Genomic DNA, 15526 nt, shown 5'->3' with positions numbered 1-15526 from the left:
GGTCTGTTGGTTTTCTATGACTCTACAGCACTTACTAGTAAATTATTTGCCATGTAGAAATATCACTTCTACCAAAACATTGATTTGAGGTTAGTGATGTTATTGCTATTATTTTGAACACAATAATATATGCCACCATCATATGATCAGTTTTTGACTATTATGAAGAGAAAATCAACTGAGAATAATTTATTTTTCAGTTCTCAGTTGAACATCATCCACAGTTTTGTTTTGAGAATACAATATATAATAGTTAGTAGTATTTCATTTGTTTAAATGCTGTGACTGAGTCCAACAGTAGAAAAAGGACATTGCTGTAATTAACATATACATTATTTTCTCTTCAAATGTACGTTGCCTGCAGGAACCTATTCCGCTTCAGCGAGAATGGCACAGACTCTTACGTCCGCCTGTATTTTCTCCCTGACCAGTCCTGGATTCACCGCAAGAGGACACAAGTCAAGAAGAAGACAGTCAATCCACTCTTCAATCACAAGTAAACTTCATCATGCATCTGTATGGGGGGGAAAAGCTTTTTTTGTAGCTGCTGTATGTTTTAAGGCTCAGAGGTTGAGACAGTGTCTGGAATGTGTATCTTTCTGCCATTTCTCTTTCTTCACAGGTTTGAATTCGATGTTACACTTCAAGAAGCACAAACCAGGAAGTTGGATATTGCAGTTAAAAATGGCAAAATGTTCCACTCACGGGAGAGTAAGGACATTGGCATGGTGGGCAAAACAACTTGCAACAGTTTGTTTGTTTGTTTTTTCGTTCATTCATTTCACAAGATATAAACGGTTATGGGCAGTTTTAATGCTCTATGCAGTCCAACGGTGTCATTGGTGGGACAAATATTTCCAACTTAAGCTCATTATGGTTCAGTGTAAAGTTTTTATTTCAAACATACAATATGTTGAAGCCATTTCTATGGAAATAATACACAATATATTGCAAAAACAATGTCTTGGTTTCAGTGGTTGTCACACATTTGCATTTTGCAACTCAGTCTGGATAAGTGACTGAATTTTCCAGTTCTGCTCCTGTCCACAGGTGCTGCTAGATCTTTCACAGTTGGATATAGCCAAAGGCATCACCGAATGGTACGCGGCCCAGTTTTCTTTTTTTATTTCCATGACTTGGGTAAACATTAGCTGAAGTATTCTGAATTGAAGTTCCAGTACTTTGTAATGTCATTGTGGTGTACATTTTCTGGTCAATAGAAATCCTATATTGAATATTGGGGGAAGCATGGCTCATTTGGTTCAATAATAATAATAATATGAATATTTAATTTCTCTTTCCTCTTAAGGTATGAGCTCACACTGCCTGGGCTGAAGAAATTCAACTAGGGGCAGAGCTGTAGAACTTCTGTTTTCAAAGCAGCTGCAAGGCCAAATGCAGGCCGGATAAATGCTTTGGTAGCGGCATGTTTCTTTGTCTTCCTTATCATTGTGGCCAAGTTGGGCTTTCCCAAAGCATCACTTAACCCATGTCAGATACTGGAAATGTTTGGCACTGTATGTCAAAGGCTGTACACTGGCAGGCACATATAGTAATATTTCATACAACACTCCTACTCAGGGTCTTACTTGAAATAAAGTTTTTGTTATGCATTTGTCCCACTTACAGATATCCCCCATGATATAACAAAATATTCATGCTTATTTATGCATAAACATGCTTTTGGTATCCCAGATAATGCAATGTATCATTTTATGATCCAACTTAAAGTAGCTTATTTGTATTGACAAGCACAACACAACAATTCTGAATAATAGTGCAATTTCTTAGCATTTATTTTCCATAGTGTATAATGTACCCTAATTCATCAGAACATGTTTGTATTTATACTTTATCAAGAAATTAGATAATTTCTTTAATGTAGATATTTTTTGTGGGAGGGTTGGTTTTAAATTGAGCTGAGCCAAAGTTATTTTTTTGGTGTTAATATGCGTATTAATAGGTATGTGTTTGTTGCAATGCAGGAGTCATTACATATTGAGGATGGGTTGCACATGTTAATATACATATACATATTCACAGCTAGAAGAAGCCAAATACTGAGCAGTCCTAATAAAGAAGTTGGTTCATTAGAAGAGAAACCGCATCCAAGCAAGGCACATGACAAATATTTAAAGTTCTCTTAAGCGCACCTTGACAATAGTGAGGGAGTGAGTACATATTTTAGACCTAACCCTTCAGATTTATCACCTGGTATTTAAGTAATGTTCAATTTCAACATTTAAAATACTCTCACAACTCTCACAAACAAGCTTCATAAAGTGTATTCATAAAATAGCTTTCTGCATGTGTGTAGAATTTAACTTGGAAAAACCAAACTATTTTCACAATACATTTGGAGGCTTCTAGCTTGACTGCCATTGACTTGTGGTAGCCATCGATTCTAAATACATTGTTGACTGCTGTTGATTGTAAAAAGTTGGCCAAGAATTTGGTCTAATGGTAAACTGTTCAATCTGTTGTACTTTTAAATTATTCCACAGTTGGAATGTATTGCCAGTTTACAGTTTCTGGTGTTTTTGAATTGGCACTGTAAATGACTGTGACGTTTGTTTTCAACATTTTCATAGCAAAATAAACATCTTTAAGAAAATAAATGTTTTTTTCTCTCAAAATTGTTTTAGTGAGAGTGACTGGTTGTCTTTATTTACACACCATTACATAAAGTCTATGCGTTGCTTGAATGCGTAAGCCCTTGATTATGGACCCTTTTTCCATTGGAAAAGTTGGGGGTACCTTGCCCAAAGTGTGCAGGACTACAGTCCTTACCTGACCCCTCGCGACCCCAAGAAGTCCTAGCTACGGCCGGAGTCAGTTCCGCCCCGGTTTATCAAGTGTGTATACTACTAAACCCAATACAATTTGTAGAATAGTCCTATACAACTATCTTTCTATTCTAACATATATGTATATACTCTTCTTCAACAATTTACAACCTGCCATCACCGTCCGCTTAGTGTGTCGCCATCAGTGTCCCCCCCCCCCCCCCCCCCCCCCCCCCCCCCCCCACCCCACAGTCACAACACAATGGACTATTCCATCACTAGGCTCTCTGCACCTAAACATTGTGTTGCTAGGGGCGTTGAAACTTCCCATGGAGATGGAAACTCCGAGAGAGGAAGTTTTCTACACAACATCAAATACTGTTGCAGGGTTATCATCACAGTGTGAATTTTAAGGCACAGCATATGAGGGAAATTAGATTAAATGTTGTTAGCAAAATTCCAAGCGGTAACCTTGTTTTGAAGTTGAGCAGCCACGTTAGCTGACGTAACAATCGAACCGGTAACGTCATCCTACCCAAGTCGTGACAAACCGTTTTTAAGTGTTACCTTTACGCTGTTTGATAGAATACTGACAGTTATTAATTTGCTTGTGTTGTGCTACTATTGATATTGTAGCGTTATATCTATGACTATCTATATCTATAAATAACAAAGCAAAGGTTAATTTATTTTATTTTATTTAAAGCACAGGTGCTAAGGTGTTCACGCGAGTTTCCCGTTGCTGCCCTAGCAACGGCCGTAGCAACGACACAAGGGTTTCGTTAGGCGCTAGCGTCAGCGTTAGCTTATGAAAACTTTGCACAAGAGCCAACATGAGTTCACCCAAGAAGAAAAAAAATATTCCTGATAGTCTAACACTCTTACCACCAAATCCACCACAGGTAAGTCAAGAGAACAAATCTCTATCATTGTTTTTTTTTTTTTTATCAGTGCAACTTTTATCTGACTGCGACGTTATTAACTGTATTTGCCACTTAACGTTAGCTTAACTAGTTAGCTTAACCATTGACCATAGCACTAAGCTAACTTTTTTCAGACAGTCAAATATGAACACTTGACAATACAAAATTTAAAAAAAAAAAGGTTAGCGTCTTATATTACTTTTACATTTGTGTTAACACCAACCTAGCTAATGTTTCACTTCATTGTCCAGGTCCACAGAAAAAGGCCGTGGATGGACACAAAACCGTCATTTTCTGTCTATCCCCCACTCAAGCAGAAATCTCAAGGAACTGTACTAGCTGTGAAAAGTGAGTTGAAACTTTTGAGTTAGTAATATTTTTCAGTTAGATAAAAAATATAGGTCTAGCTAATGCTAACTCAAACACAGCTGTATTTTTTAAGGACTCGTTGCGGTACTTGTGGCTTTTCTGTTTGAACTCTTTGCCCTGTGTTCTGCAGGAGATGGGCTCAATGAAGGTGCGGACAGAAGACCAAGTCACAGTTATGGCAGAGGTCAGAACCTGCTCCAGAGCAGAAAGGCAGTGCACATCAGTGGGGCCGCCAAGCGTTGCAGCAGCTCCCGCACAGAACTCATTAAGAAGCGCAAGAATCTCCGTGAAACTCTCGTTAAATTCATATGGTGACTTACTCTATATTTTATAAAGCTTAATTATATGTCTGTCATGCCGTTTCCATCTGTATATCTATCATTCTCTACATCCGTTAGAGACAAAATTACACCGCTTAGGATAGGAAATACTGTGTATAACAGTAAAGAGGCAATTGTTGTGACTCCCGTTTTGCCAATTTGTTTCTCTTTTTAGCCAGCAAGAGGAGGAGGATGGCAGCGCTCCACTATGTGGCTCTTCCAAATTTAAAGCGAAGAACGATTATGAAATGGTGAAATGCAATACACACTTGATACTTTTTAGTATATTGTATAACAGGCCCTCTTTTGTTGTGCATGTGCCCAAAATGAAGACGTTGTGCCCATCATTCTTTTACACAATCTTTACAAGACACACATATGGTAGCCTTTTTGTTATGTAATGGATATAGTTAATATACTTGCTTTTCCCATGGCCAAGCAATACAAAAATGCACATTGTTTTGTAATCAGCACTGCCACCAAAAAAATACAATTGTTCGACGTGAGTGTCGCTCCTGAAAATGGATTGTAATATGCTGTCCTGTCAGAGATATAACTACTACATCCAGAAAGGGATAGACCTGGAGAATGTGGCTCCTCTGATGGACTCTTGGCTGGAGAACATTCAAGGCATGGTACCTTGCCACTTGAAGAGCCTGAGCAAACCAATGGAACTGCTGGTGGATGAGATTAAGGAGGACTACATGCTCAGTGTCAAGACAGCAATCTGTATGTCATTACACTTAAAGTTTCATGAAGTAGTAGTATTGTATTAACAGTGTTACCCCAACTATATTAAGGCACTGGATGATGTGTGATGCATAGGAATGAGTTAATAAAATATTGTTTGTTTTCTCTTTTTTTGTGATTGCAGTGAAATACACATTCAAAGACTTAGATGAAAATGATGAGGACAAAGCCAAAGATCTACTCCCTCACAGACTTGAGTAAGTCCACAGGATGTGACAGAGAATGTTGCATCTAGCAAGGCTCTTATGACCAGGACACATAGAGATTCCTTGTTTGTGTTGTACACAAAAAAACCTGAGTTTTAATAAGCAGTGACTCAAAGCCTTTAGAATTGTGAAACATATTTTTTCTGTTATTTTTTACCGTCAGGGTGAAGTCAGTGCCAAAAACATGGAACACCTCCTTTGTCCATGCCCAAAAGAAAATGAGGGATAATCTTCACTCTATCAACCCCACTAATCTTAATGTGCTGTACATTTGGCATGTCTTTTACAAGTAAGTATGCCATGATGAAAATTTTTTACTGCAATTGAAATCCAAATGAATGCGCTGTGTGAGTTTGATAAACTTTGGTCAAATTAACCTTTTCAAAAATTGTAAGTAATTAATATAAAGGACAAAAACAACACATTTTGAATATTTTTAATATCTGTAAATCTATAATACTTAAGTCAGGGTTACAGCATGTGACAAGTAGACGGTAGCACATATGTGACCCACTTAATGTAAAGACAATAAACTTAATTATGCATCATGGCAGCCGATTATGCATTATTTAATGTTACTTTAAATTATATAAGTCAAATTGTGTAACTGTGGGTATATTATTACACTAATGGCATAACATAACAGCAAAACTGAAGATATTTACACATCATATACTTAACATATTTGCATTACACCTTGTATAAACTGTTTAGCAGGGATAAACATGGACAGATTTTTTTAAGAACAAAGAAACACAAGCGCCTTATTAGATCCATGTTTGCCTATTATCTCCCCCTCCTTGATTATATGCTTTCAGAAATCTCCGTCTGATAGATGTAGAGGAGTTCCACCACAGAGAGGAGTCCATGGAGATCTCTGTGTTTCAGCAAATTGTCACCAGACATGTTGGAAATGCCAGAGAAATCCTCCTCAAAACGTGAGTCCACATATATTAACACCAACGTGCTCATGTGCTAAGTTAAATAACAACCAGGAGTACTTTTGAGTACACTGCAGGAAGCGATCATTATTGAAGGGCAATAGTAATTTCATGATTGATGCATCCTATTTTTGTGGTTCAGAACTATACACTTTTGCAAACAAAAGACATCTTTAAGTGGCCATTTGTAAAATAGTGATTCTTTTGCAGTAACATGGAGTGGCAGCCATAAACTATTACATCAGAAAATACATGTCTCCTCTACAACCCCCAAATGGTTTTTGTAAATCCTAGATTTGTACTACCACATTTCTTACTTATTAGTACTCCAGCTGTATAACACAACATTATTAAATACTGTATATCTACCCAACCTTATTAAATTATGCACATCTTATTACAGACCTTCACAAAACTGAATAAAATGAGGTGGTGCAACACAGAATGTCTATATTAATAATCATTCCTGTATGATAGCTCTACCTGAGAGCACAGTCAGCAGTGGTGGAATGTAAATAATCTCAATAATACTCAAGCATTGTAAATTACAATTTTGCAGTACTTTTTTTCAGACTTTAATACCATTTTTAAATTAACTATATATATATTCTGTACATACAGTATATATAATTTTGAAGGACCATTCTGCATTATTAGTACTTTTACTTTTGGCACTTCAAGTATACATTAATGTCATTAATTATTCCTACCTAATTTATACTTTTACTTTTTTACACTACACTTTTTTTCTTTTTTACAAATCAACAAGCCACTTATTGCAGTGGTCTCTTATGCCCCAGTTCCTCCATTAGCATCAAAAAGTTTCAAGTTCTTATTTATTTATTGGACTATTTGATATTTGCATCTGTAGTTTGAGCATGCACATTAACACACTCTCTGAATATAATCTTACATTTGATTTTGCGGTTTTCTACATCAGTTGGTTTCCTGAAGTGCACAACATTTACTATCAGGGGAGCAAGTATGACCTGTTGCCGGCCTCCAGGAACAAGGCCAAACTGCTGTCTTTCTTCAACTGTGCTGCTGCACTAATGACCTCTCAGCTGCAGAACCTTGCAATAGACTCGATCAAGGACTATACACGCCTAATTTCCCAAGACCCGGTAGGAGAAAGTATTCTAAACTTCAGACCAATAATTTGTTTGGATGTTTGGATTTGGATTTTGACATAGATGAACAGGTGGACACTAAAAGTTGCACTTTTAATCTTCCTTGTTTTGATTTGCTCTTCATCATTTTAGCAGTCACAGCGAGCCTATGAGCACCCAGGCTTTGTGCTGCATCTGATCCTGGAGGACAGGGAGATCAAATTTGAGCCCAAACTTAAATTGTATGAGGAGGCCCTCCTCAACGTCTATGAACTCATGATCAGGTCTATCAGCATGGTACCGCGTGTGGAAACCAAGCTGTACTTTGAGTGGGTAAGAAGAAAAGTGTGTGTGTGTGAGTGGTATAATACCCCTGTTATAAATCCTCCATTTATGAAGGTTGCTATGTTCAGTTTTTGTTGTTTTAAAGATGCGTTGAATCATCTTTATGATCATTTTGGAGGCTGATCCTCATTGATATAAATGGGGTGAACAAAATTATAACCACACCTGCACCACAATCTCTAGCCTCCAAAATAATTACGACATTTAATCCAAACCTCTCTAAAACAACATAAACTCTGTATTATATCAGTATTGCCTTAGTTATTACTAAAACACATTGTGAATGACATTAACTTTGGGAGTTTTTCCCTGGAGTCATGTCTGGATGCCCTATTCTGTATTTTTAAAATCACAGTAGCTAATCATTGCATTGCAAAATACAACTTGGGTTTATACCCTACGTCATGTCTTTCCAGCCAGGCTCTCAGTTTGGAAGCACCCTAAAGCCCATCATCCTACCAGAGATCCTTGAGGCCCAGCAGGCGGAGGTGCGCCGTGTGTTCTGGGCTGAGTGTGTCCGGCCCAAGGAGTATATCCATGAGTTTGATAAATACGCCACTCTGGTATCCAGGCAGGCAGAGGAAGATGTGGATCAGTTCCTCAGTGAGCAGCACTGCTTTCAGGATATCATGGTAGAGGTAGTTCACTACCAGCAGCTTGCTCACCAGATTCAGTACACATCAAATAAGGTATGTGTACTTCCATTATTCTGTGAGTGCTGTCCATAACGTACAGTGTTGTGAATAAAAAAATGTCCCTTGGGGACAATAAAGTCCATTTGATCAGCATTGTGGAAGTCACCGGAAATTACAATGTGATGGGTATAAAAGTAATATTTTACTTTTACATTTAACCCAGATGTGTAAAGAAACTTAAAATGTAAAATAAAAGTACACAAGTAGAATGTTAAGTGACAACAATGAGGTTGCTAATGTTTCTTAATTAATCAAACAATTAACCAACCAATCAATCAGTTAATCAATCAATCAATCAATCAATCAATCAATCAATCAATCGATACATTTTTATTTGTCACATTTTATTTTCTTTACTCTTTATTTCCAAATGATAGCTATAGATTGTTTAATAAATCCTAATACCTAAACAATTGGAAATCTAAAAAGTTTTCCTCTCTTTTCCACTCTCTATGCTTATTTAAAAAGTAATTTCCGGAATGATGTTAACTGATGCTACTGACCAGTACTTTGGGCTTCAGGTGGTACGCCTGGGCATGTTTGAGGTTCAGTCCCATAAGCTCATCCACACACTTGTTAAGCGTGCTCATGAGCTCCAGCAGAAACTGGTTACTCGGATGCTACAGGACCACCAGGAAATCAACAAGAAGTCAGTTGGTTTGCCGTTTTTTCTCTCCATATCCATGCAAAAATGTCAAATGCAAGAGAGTTAGCTATAAGTTATAATTTTAAAAGTAAAATTGACAGGGATTTCTGTTTGAAAAATACAGCTGAAATTTGTATAGAGAAGCTTTAGATTTCCAACCTAGGGAATGTACAGTAGTACCCTTTTTGGTTTTAGACCCAGTGTTGTGTTAGTCTCTATCCCAATGGTGCCTCTGACGGCTGTGCCATAATTAAATTGTTATCAATCACTAAATGAATGTTCTTCCTCTCACAGGCTCTGTAATGAATTTAAAAGTATTGCAGAGAAGGCACTGAGCACACCAACTGACACCCAAAACCTGATGGAGCTTAAGGTAACTAACCCATTGCTTGTCACATAGACCGGCAGTGTTTTGCTATACAATTGGCCCTCGCACATTTGTCCACAAAGCAGCTAGGCATGGCATTACACATTAAGGATACAGTCAGTAATAATAGTTGAAAACTGTACATGTTTGTTTACGCCTATTTATTGGACTGTGGCAGTGGCAGCAATTAAATTTAATTAATTAAATTAATTTAATAAAAAATGTTTAAGTATTAACCATTTTGCCTAATAGGACGTGAAGTACTGTACCAAGGTTTGTTGTTGCCCTGTACTCCCATCCAGGCCTTTATGAATAAGGTGGAGACCACAGAGATGCCTCTGTTGGAGCAAAGATTGGCAGACTCCAACACACAATTGTGTTTCCTTATGGACTTTGTCACCCTCTCACCATTGGACATGGAGCTCAACACAAACACCATCCAGTGGCTTGAGCGTATGCCATCCATCTTTAAGGAACACCAACATATAATTTCTGAAAAGACAGAGCAATATCAGAGTAACCTTAAGGTCTGTGTCTCTACTCTACTTTACTATCTGTCAAACTGTTGGTCTGTTGATTTCTTTTTTTGCATCACAACTGTTGAGCCAAATTATTATTGTGAATGTGAAATGAAAATTATTGCTAAAAGGCATTTCTGTGTGTGCATTCCAGATGTACCGCGACGACTTTGTGGAAAATCTGGAAAGCTACTGGACACAGGTGGAGGAGTTTACCACCTTTGGTGAGCTGACGGATCTCAGCAAGTACTTAAAGAAATCCCAGGCCCTCAATGCTAAACTGGAGTTAGCCACGGGAAAGGTACATGAGGATTTCAATGCTAACAAGTATAGGAGTAGAGAAAAAAAGAAGTCAATTTATAATCTATAGCAACAACTCTGTTTAATAAAAGCAATGGAGAGTGACAGTAGGCCAAAATTGTAATAAATCACGCAGACAAAGTTAAGTTATACTGATACCCAGACCATGATAAAACCAATAGCATAAAGTGTCCTTGTTTGTATAAGTACAAGGGCACCATACACTGGCATGTAAGATCTGCTTTTGCAGTATGATTCAAGGCTGAATATGTTATTTGATTTTAGAAGTACTAAAAGCAGAGGTTGTTTGTATGTAATTGGCGCTCATGGATAAACATGCTTGTGATTGAACGATACAAATTTATTGTACAGTGGATTAATGCATTGCATTTGAAGTTGATTTACAGTATGTGCTTTAAAATAGTTAACCTTTAGAGGGCAGCATTGACTGTAGAACTTTATGAGTTTTTTTGTCATCCAAACATTGACACTCATGTATATATCCATCTATCTTTTCTTTGTATGTCTTTTTTTCTTTCTTTTGAACTTCTTTGCTTCCATCTCTTTCAACATTTCTGGCACTCTGGAAAGATAAATGAGTTCAATCTAGAGGAGGAAGCCTATGGCTGGTCTGTTTCCCAGTACCCACAGCGGAAGAAGATCCAGGACAAGCTCACACCCTTCCTGCGCCTCTATGAGACAGCCACTGATTTCCTAAAACAGAATGAGCAGTGGCTCCATGGACCGCTCTCGGGCGTAAACCCCGACAAGGTACCATCATTTGAATTTTTTTTTGATGTACAGTTGTACATTATGTAAAAGTTTAATTTTTCAACCATGAAACACTTTACTCTAAGCAGGGACATATTTTATATTCATTATAGCTACAGTGCCGCTCAAGTCCTGAAGGGGAACCTTCTATTAGACTTGGTGAACTCATGGTGGGTGCGTGTGCCCACAAATAGATGAAATTCTGTATTTTTTGGATTCTTTGAAAGTTGCACACATATGCCTACACATGCAATTATAGATTTTGTTCTTTAAACATACCCTATGTCATAAAACAATCATATGGCATACCAATCTTTTTGCTTTAATTTGCTTTGTCCACATAGCATTTATTCAATTCAATTCAATTCAATTTTGTTTATAGTATCAATTCATAACAAGAGTTATCTCAAGACACTATACAGATAGACCACACTCCAGAATTTACAAGGACCCAACAGTTCTAGTAGTTTCCTCCAGAGCAAGCAACAGTGCGACAGTGGCGAGGAAAAACTTCCTTTTAGGCAGAAACCTCGGTCAGACCCAGGCTCTTGGTAGGCGGTGTCTGACGGGCCGGTTGGGGTTAGAATAAAGAGTGGCAAAAAATAGAAAAAATTAGTAGTTTGTAGCAGTTCTTTGTAGTAGTTCATGGCATAGCAGGGCACTGTGCGGCATTACAAGGCACAGCAGGACGTAGCAGGACGTAGCAGGGCACTGCAGTGTAGCAGTTGAACATGGTATCACAGAACGTGTAACGGGACCATGGCGACAGCTGCTACCCTGATTCGGAGCCTCTCTGATCCAAGGGAACTGCTGGGGAAAAAAGAACTAAGGACTCCGGGGAATGACTCCCCAGAGCTGGTTAGTAACAAGCTTCTGGCCATGGATGCACATAAATGAAAAGATGGAAAGATAGAGGAAGAGAGTCAGTGTATCAAAATAAGTCCCCAGCGTCTAAAACTATTACAGCAAAACCAGAGACGAGGTAAGAGAGCTCCAGCCCGGCCGGGCTAGAACTCTCCCCAACCGATCGGGCTGTATGCCAAGTCTCCCTTTAGTCTATTATATTCTTGATTATATGATAGATAAATCTGAAACTATGTGACTAACTACTACTCCCTAACATATTTATTCTATGCCCTAACTATAAGCTTTATCAAAAAGGAAAGTCTTAAGCCTACTCTTAAATGTGGAGACGGTGTCTGCCTCCCGGCATTTATGTAAAATGTGCTATCGTTTGTTAGAGAGAGAGAGGTGAACGTGTGAATGAAAGTTCACAAACACACTCATCTGCCTCAGTTTGATTGACATCTCTGTATCTGTCTATAATGATGTGTTAAAGCTAGACAACTTTTATTAGGATCTGTATAACAATTTTTTGTTGGAGTAGGATCTTTCAACAACAAAAAAATTCAAAGAGCTGTGTACAAGCTGTATACAAGAAACACAAGGCGATATGAAAACACCAATAAATAGGATTTTTAGAGATGAAAGATGAAAGAAAAATATGAAAATGAGTAAGAAGTGAATAAAACAGAATAAGCAGGAGAATAAAATACACTGCTGTCACATTGCAGTGTGTAACTGCACTCACAGGTAATATTAATATGATTAACAGTGACTCAGTTCTAACAACGCCAGTAAGCTTTCATCCATAAAGCTAAGACTCTGGATCAGATATATTTAAATGGGAAGCAGGTTATCAGTGTTATTAATTACATGTGTCATCACAGGAGAGGAGAGGTGTTCCCAATGATTCTTACAAACCTGTATGCTTAATGCCCTTAGCTGTAGTGTTAACTGCATTTTAAGGAAAAAGCACTTCTCCATCACTCAGCTGTTATTACTACTGCTATAACTGTCAGTGTTACCTCTGGGATTACTGATACTAACAGTAAGGCTTGATTTCAGAGAACAGAGTTGAAGTGACCCTGCCATTTTCTGGGAGATGGTGCGGCCATGTGGTGCACAAAAACGGATCGCTGCTTCCCCATGATTAGTTCTACCTCTGGGGACAGAAAGGAGACCTGTCCAAGACAACCTAAGGGGTCTGCATTGTTCATAATGTAGCAGCAGATCAACTATATATGGTATTTTGGCCCTAAACTATCCAGAGCTTTACAAACCAACAGTAGTATAGACACTGGAAAGACACTTTTACTGTAGTCAAGTCTACTGACAACCAGCAGTACAAACCGCACCAGTTATGTTAGTTACCAGCTATGGGGGAATTATGTACCTCCTGTGGAGCTTCTGTGCCAACGTGACATTCTCGGACGTCCAAAGTACGTCCACCGAGGATATCGTCGCAACCGAATCTACATGGCTTGCAAGGATGGAAAACAATTATCCCCTGTCTTTGAACTGTTGATCAAGGTCATTTGAAGCCTGAACAACGAGTTGACCATATTGTGCTTGCCTGTCTGCCCAGATTGGATGTGCATCAGTCAAACCGACTCAAAATAAGATCCCTTACCAACAAAGCTTCTCTCGTCAGCAACTTCATTGTAGACCATAAACTGGATTTTCTATGTCTCACAAAAACGTGGCAGCAGAGAATTGATTTGTTCGACTTCAACCAAGCAGTCCCGCTTGGATTTGTTTACATCTGTAAACCCCGCTTATTTTGGAGGGGAGGTGGTCTCGCACTGCTCTATTGATAGAATGTGAAACTGACACCACTCTATGTGCCTGATCACACCTCTTTTGAACTGCTAGCTGTTAAACTCAGAGGACCCACACCCACCATTATTGCAGTATTGAACAGACCACCTAAACCATCAATTTGGTTTATTCCTAAACTTTCAACTGTTCTTACTGCTTTAAATGCAATGTCTCCTCAGTTAATCCTGATGGGGGATTTAAATTTACATATGGACAACTGTTCTAATGCATTCACAAAAGACTTAATGGATATGGATATGCATAAAGACATGTACACTGAACACCTGCAGCACCAGTATAAAAATGTCATCTATGTTGCGAAAACATCCCTCAATCAGTGAGGGACAAGAAAACACCAGCGCTCTTGTTTCCACTGATAATGGTCTCCCAAAGCCACCTGATAACATCACCCATCAGGACCTCTGTGATGAACGCTACTCAGTCTTCCTGAACTTTTTCAATGCCAAAAGTTCAATTACTCTGAAAACAACCTATATATATACACACACAGTGGCCTTTGGAATTAAAATAACCCCACATCATCACATCCCTTCTCCATACTTAGAGTTTGGCATAGGGAACTTTCCATAAGATCATCTCTCAATGCAAATCAAACCTGCTATTAAGCTAGCTGAAATAGAACGATGCCAATCTCTAGGTATGGTGAAGGGTATGTGATGAAATGGGGTTAGTTTAATTCCCAAGGCCATGGTAACTTTGTCAGGATGCATGATATCCTGGATCCATGAAATAACTGGCCTTTAAAAATACTAATGTGCCTGCCTCTATGGGAATTTAACATAGGAGTGTGTATACTTAAGAGGCATTAAGATCAATTTCCAAAAGATGTTTTTTTATTCCTCTTTTTAATCAACTTTAACATGGGTGTGTAAATGTATATAGACACAGTATAGTATATATATATATATATATATATATATATATATATATATATATATATATATATATCTATATATATATAGATATATATATAAATATAAAAAAATCTCTCTATATATATAGATATATAAATATATCTATATACAGTGGGTACGGAAAGTATTCAGACCCCTTTAAATTTTTCACTCTTTGTTTCATTGCAGCCATTTTCCAAAAATCAAAAAAGTTCATTTTATTTCTCAGTAATGTACACTCAGCACCCCATCTTGGACAGAAAAAAACAGAAATGTAGAAATTTTTGCAAATTTATTAAAAAAGAAAAACTGAAATATCACATGGTCATAAGTATTCAGACCCTTTGCCGTGACCCTCATATGTAACTCAGGTGCTGTCTATTTCTTCTGATCATCCTTGAGATGGTTCTACACCTTCATTGGAGTCCAGCTGTGTTTGATTATACTGATTGGACTTGATTAGGAAAGCCACACACCTGTCTATATAAGACCTTACAGCTCACAGTGCATGTCAGAGCAAATGACAATCATGAGGTCAAAGGAACTGCCTGAAGAGCTCAGAGACAGAATTGTGGCAAGGCACAGATCTGGTCAAGGTTACAAAAAAATTTCTGCTGCACTTAAGGTTCCTAAGAGCACAGTGGCCTCCATAATCCTCAAATGGAAGACGTTTGGGACGACCAGAACCCTTCCTAGAGCTGGCCGTCCGGCCAAACTGAGCTATCGGGGGAGAAGAGCCTTGGTGAGAGAGGCAAAGAAGAACCCAATGGTCACTGTGGCTGAGCTCCAGAGATGCACGGGAGATGGGAGAAAGTTGTAGTAAGTCAACCATCACTGCAGCAATCCACCAGTCGGGGCTTTATGGCAGAGTGCCCGACGGAAGCCTCTCCTCAGTGCAAGACACG

General features: G+C 38.3%; 2 protein-coding genes across 3 annotated transcripts in view; both read left to right on the top strand.

Moving 5' to 3' along the window:
* Positions 1-2383, top strand: part of esyt3 (extended synaptotagmin-like protein 3) — a 26661-nt gene extending 24278 nt beyond the window's left edge. Inside the window, exons 20-24 of one of the 2 annotated variants that reach the window (XM_032512927.1) lie at positions 365-496; positions 623-728; positions 1051-1100; positions 1310-1359; positions 1401-2383. In XM_032512927.1, the coding sequence (XP_032368818.1) occupies positions 365-496; positions 623-728; positions 1051-1100; positions 1310-1349 (328 nt within the window). In that variant the 3' untranslated portion in view covers positions 1350-1359; positions 1401-2383. Of the gene's footprint in view, positions 1-364; positions 497-622; positions 729-1050; positions 1101-1309 lie in introns of both variants that reach the window. The other variant, XM_032512926.1, reaches the window with a different exon arrangement.
* A 1236-nt stretch (positions 2384-3619) lies between these two features.
* The window catches only part of dnah7 (dynein, axonemal, heavy chain 7), a 170550-nt gene continuing 158643 nt past the window's right edge, over positions 3620-15526 (top strand). The window contains 16 exon segments of the mRNA XM_032512912.1: positions 3620-3688; positions 3961-4057; positions 4209-4389; positions 4574-4649; positions 4947-5127; positions 5273-5345; positions 5518-5643; positions 6173-6292; positions 7236-7419; positions 7558-7737; positions 8166-8438; positions 8966-9093; positions 9385-9463; positions 9760-9984; positions 10130-10276; positions 10867-11046. Of these exon segments, the coding sequence (XP_032368803.1) occupies positions 3620-3688; positions 3961-4057; positions 4209-4389; positions 4574-4649; positions 4947-5127; positions 5273-5345; positions 5518-5643; positions 6173-6292; positions 7236-7419; positions 7558-7737; positions 8166-8438; positions 8966-9093; positions 9385-9463; positions 9760-9984; positions 10130-10276; positions 10867-11046 (2319 nt within the window).

This window comes from Etheostoma spectabile, chromosome 4, assembly GCF_008692095.1.
Source record: "Etheostoma spectabile isolate EspeVRDwgs_2016 chromosome 4, UIUC_Espe_1.0, whole genome shotgun sequence".
Taxonomy (NCBI): Eukaryota; Metazoa; Chordata; class Actinopteri; order Perciformes; family Percidae; genus Etheostoma; species Etheostoma spectabile.
The sequence above is the reverse complement of the archived record's forward strand: the minus strand, read 5'-3'. Positions and strand labels throughout refer to the sequence as shown.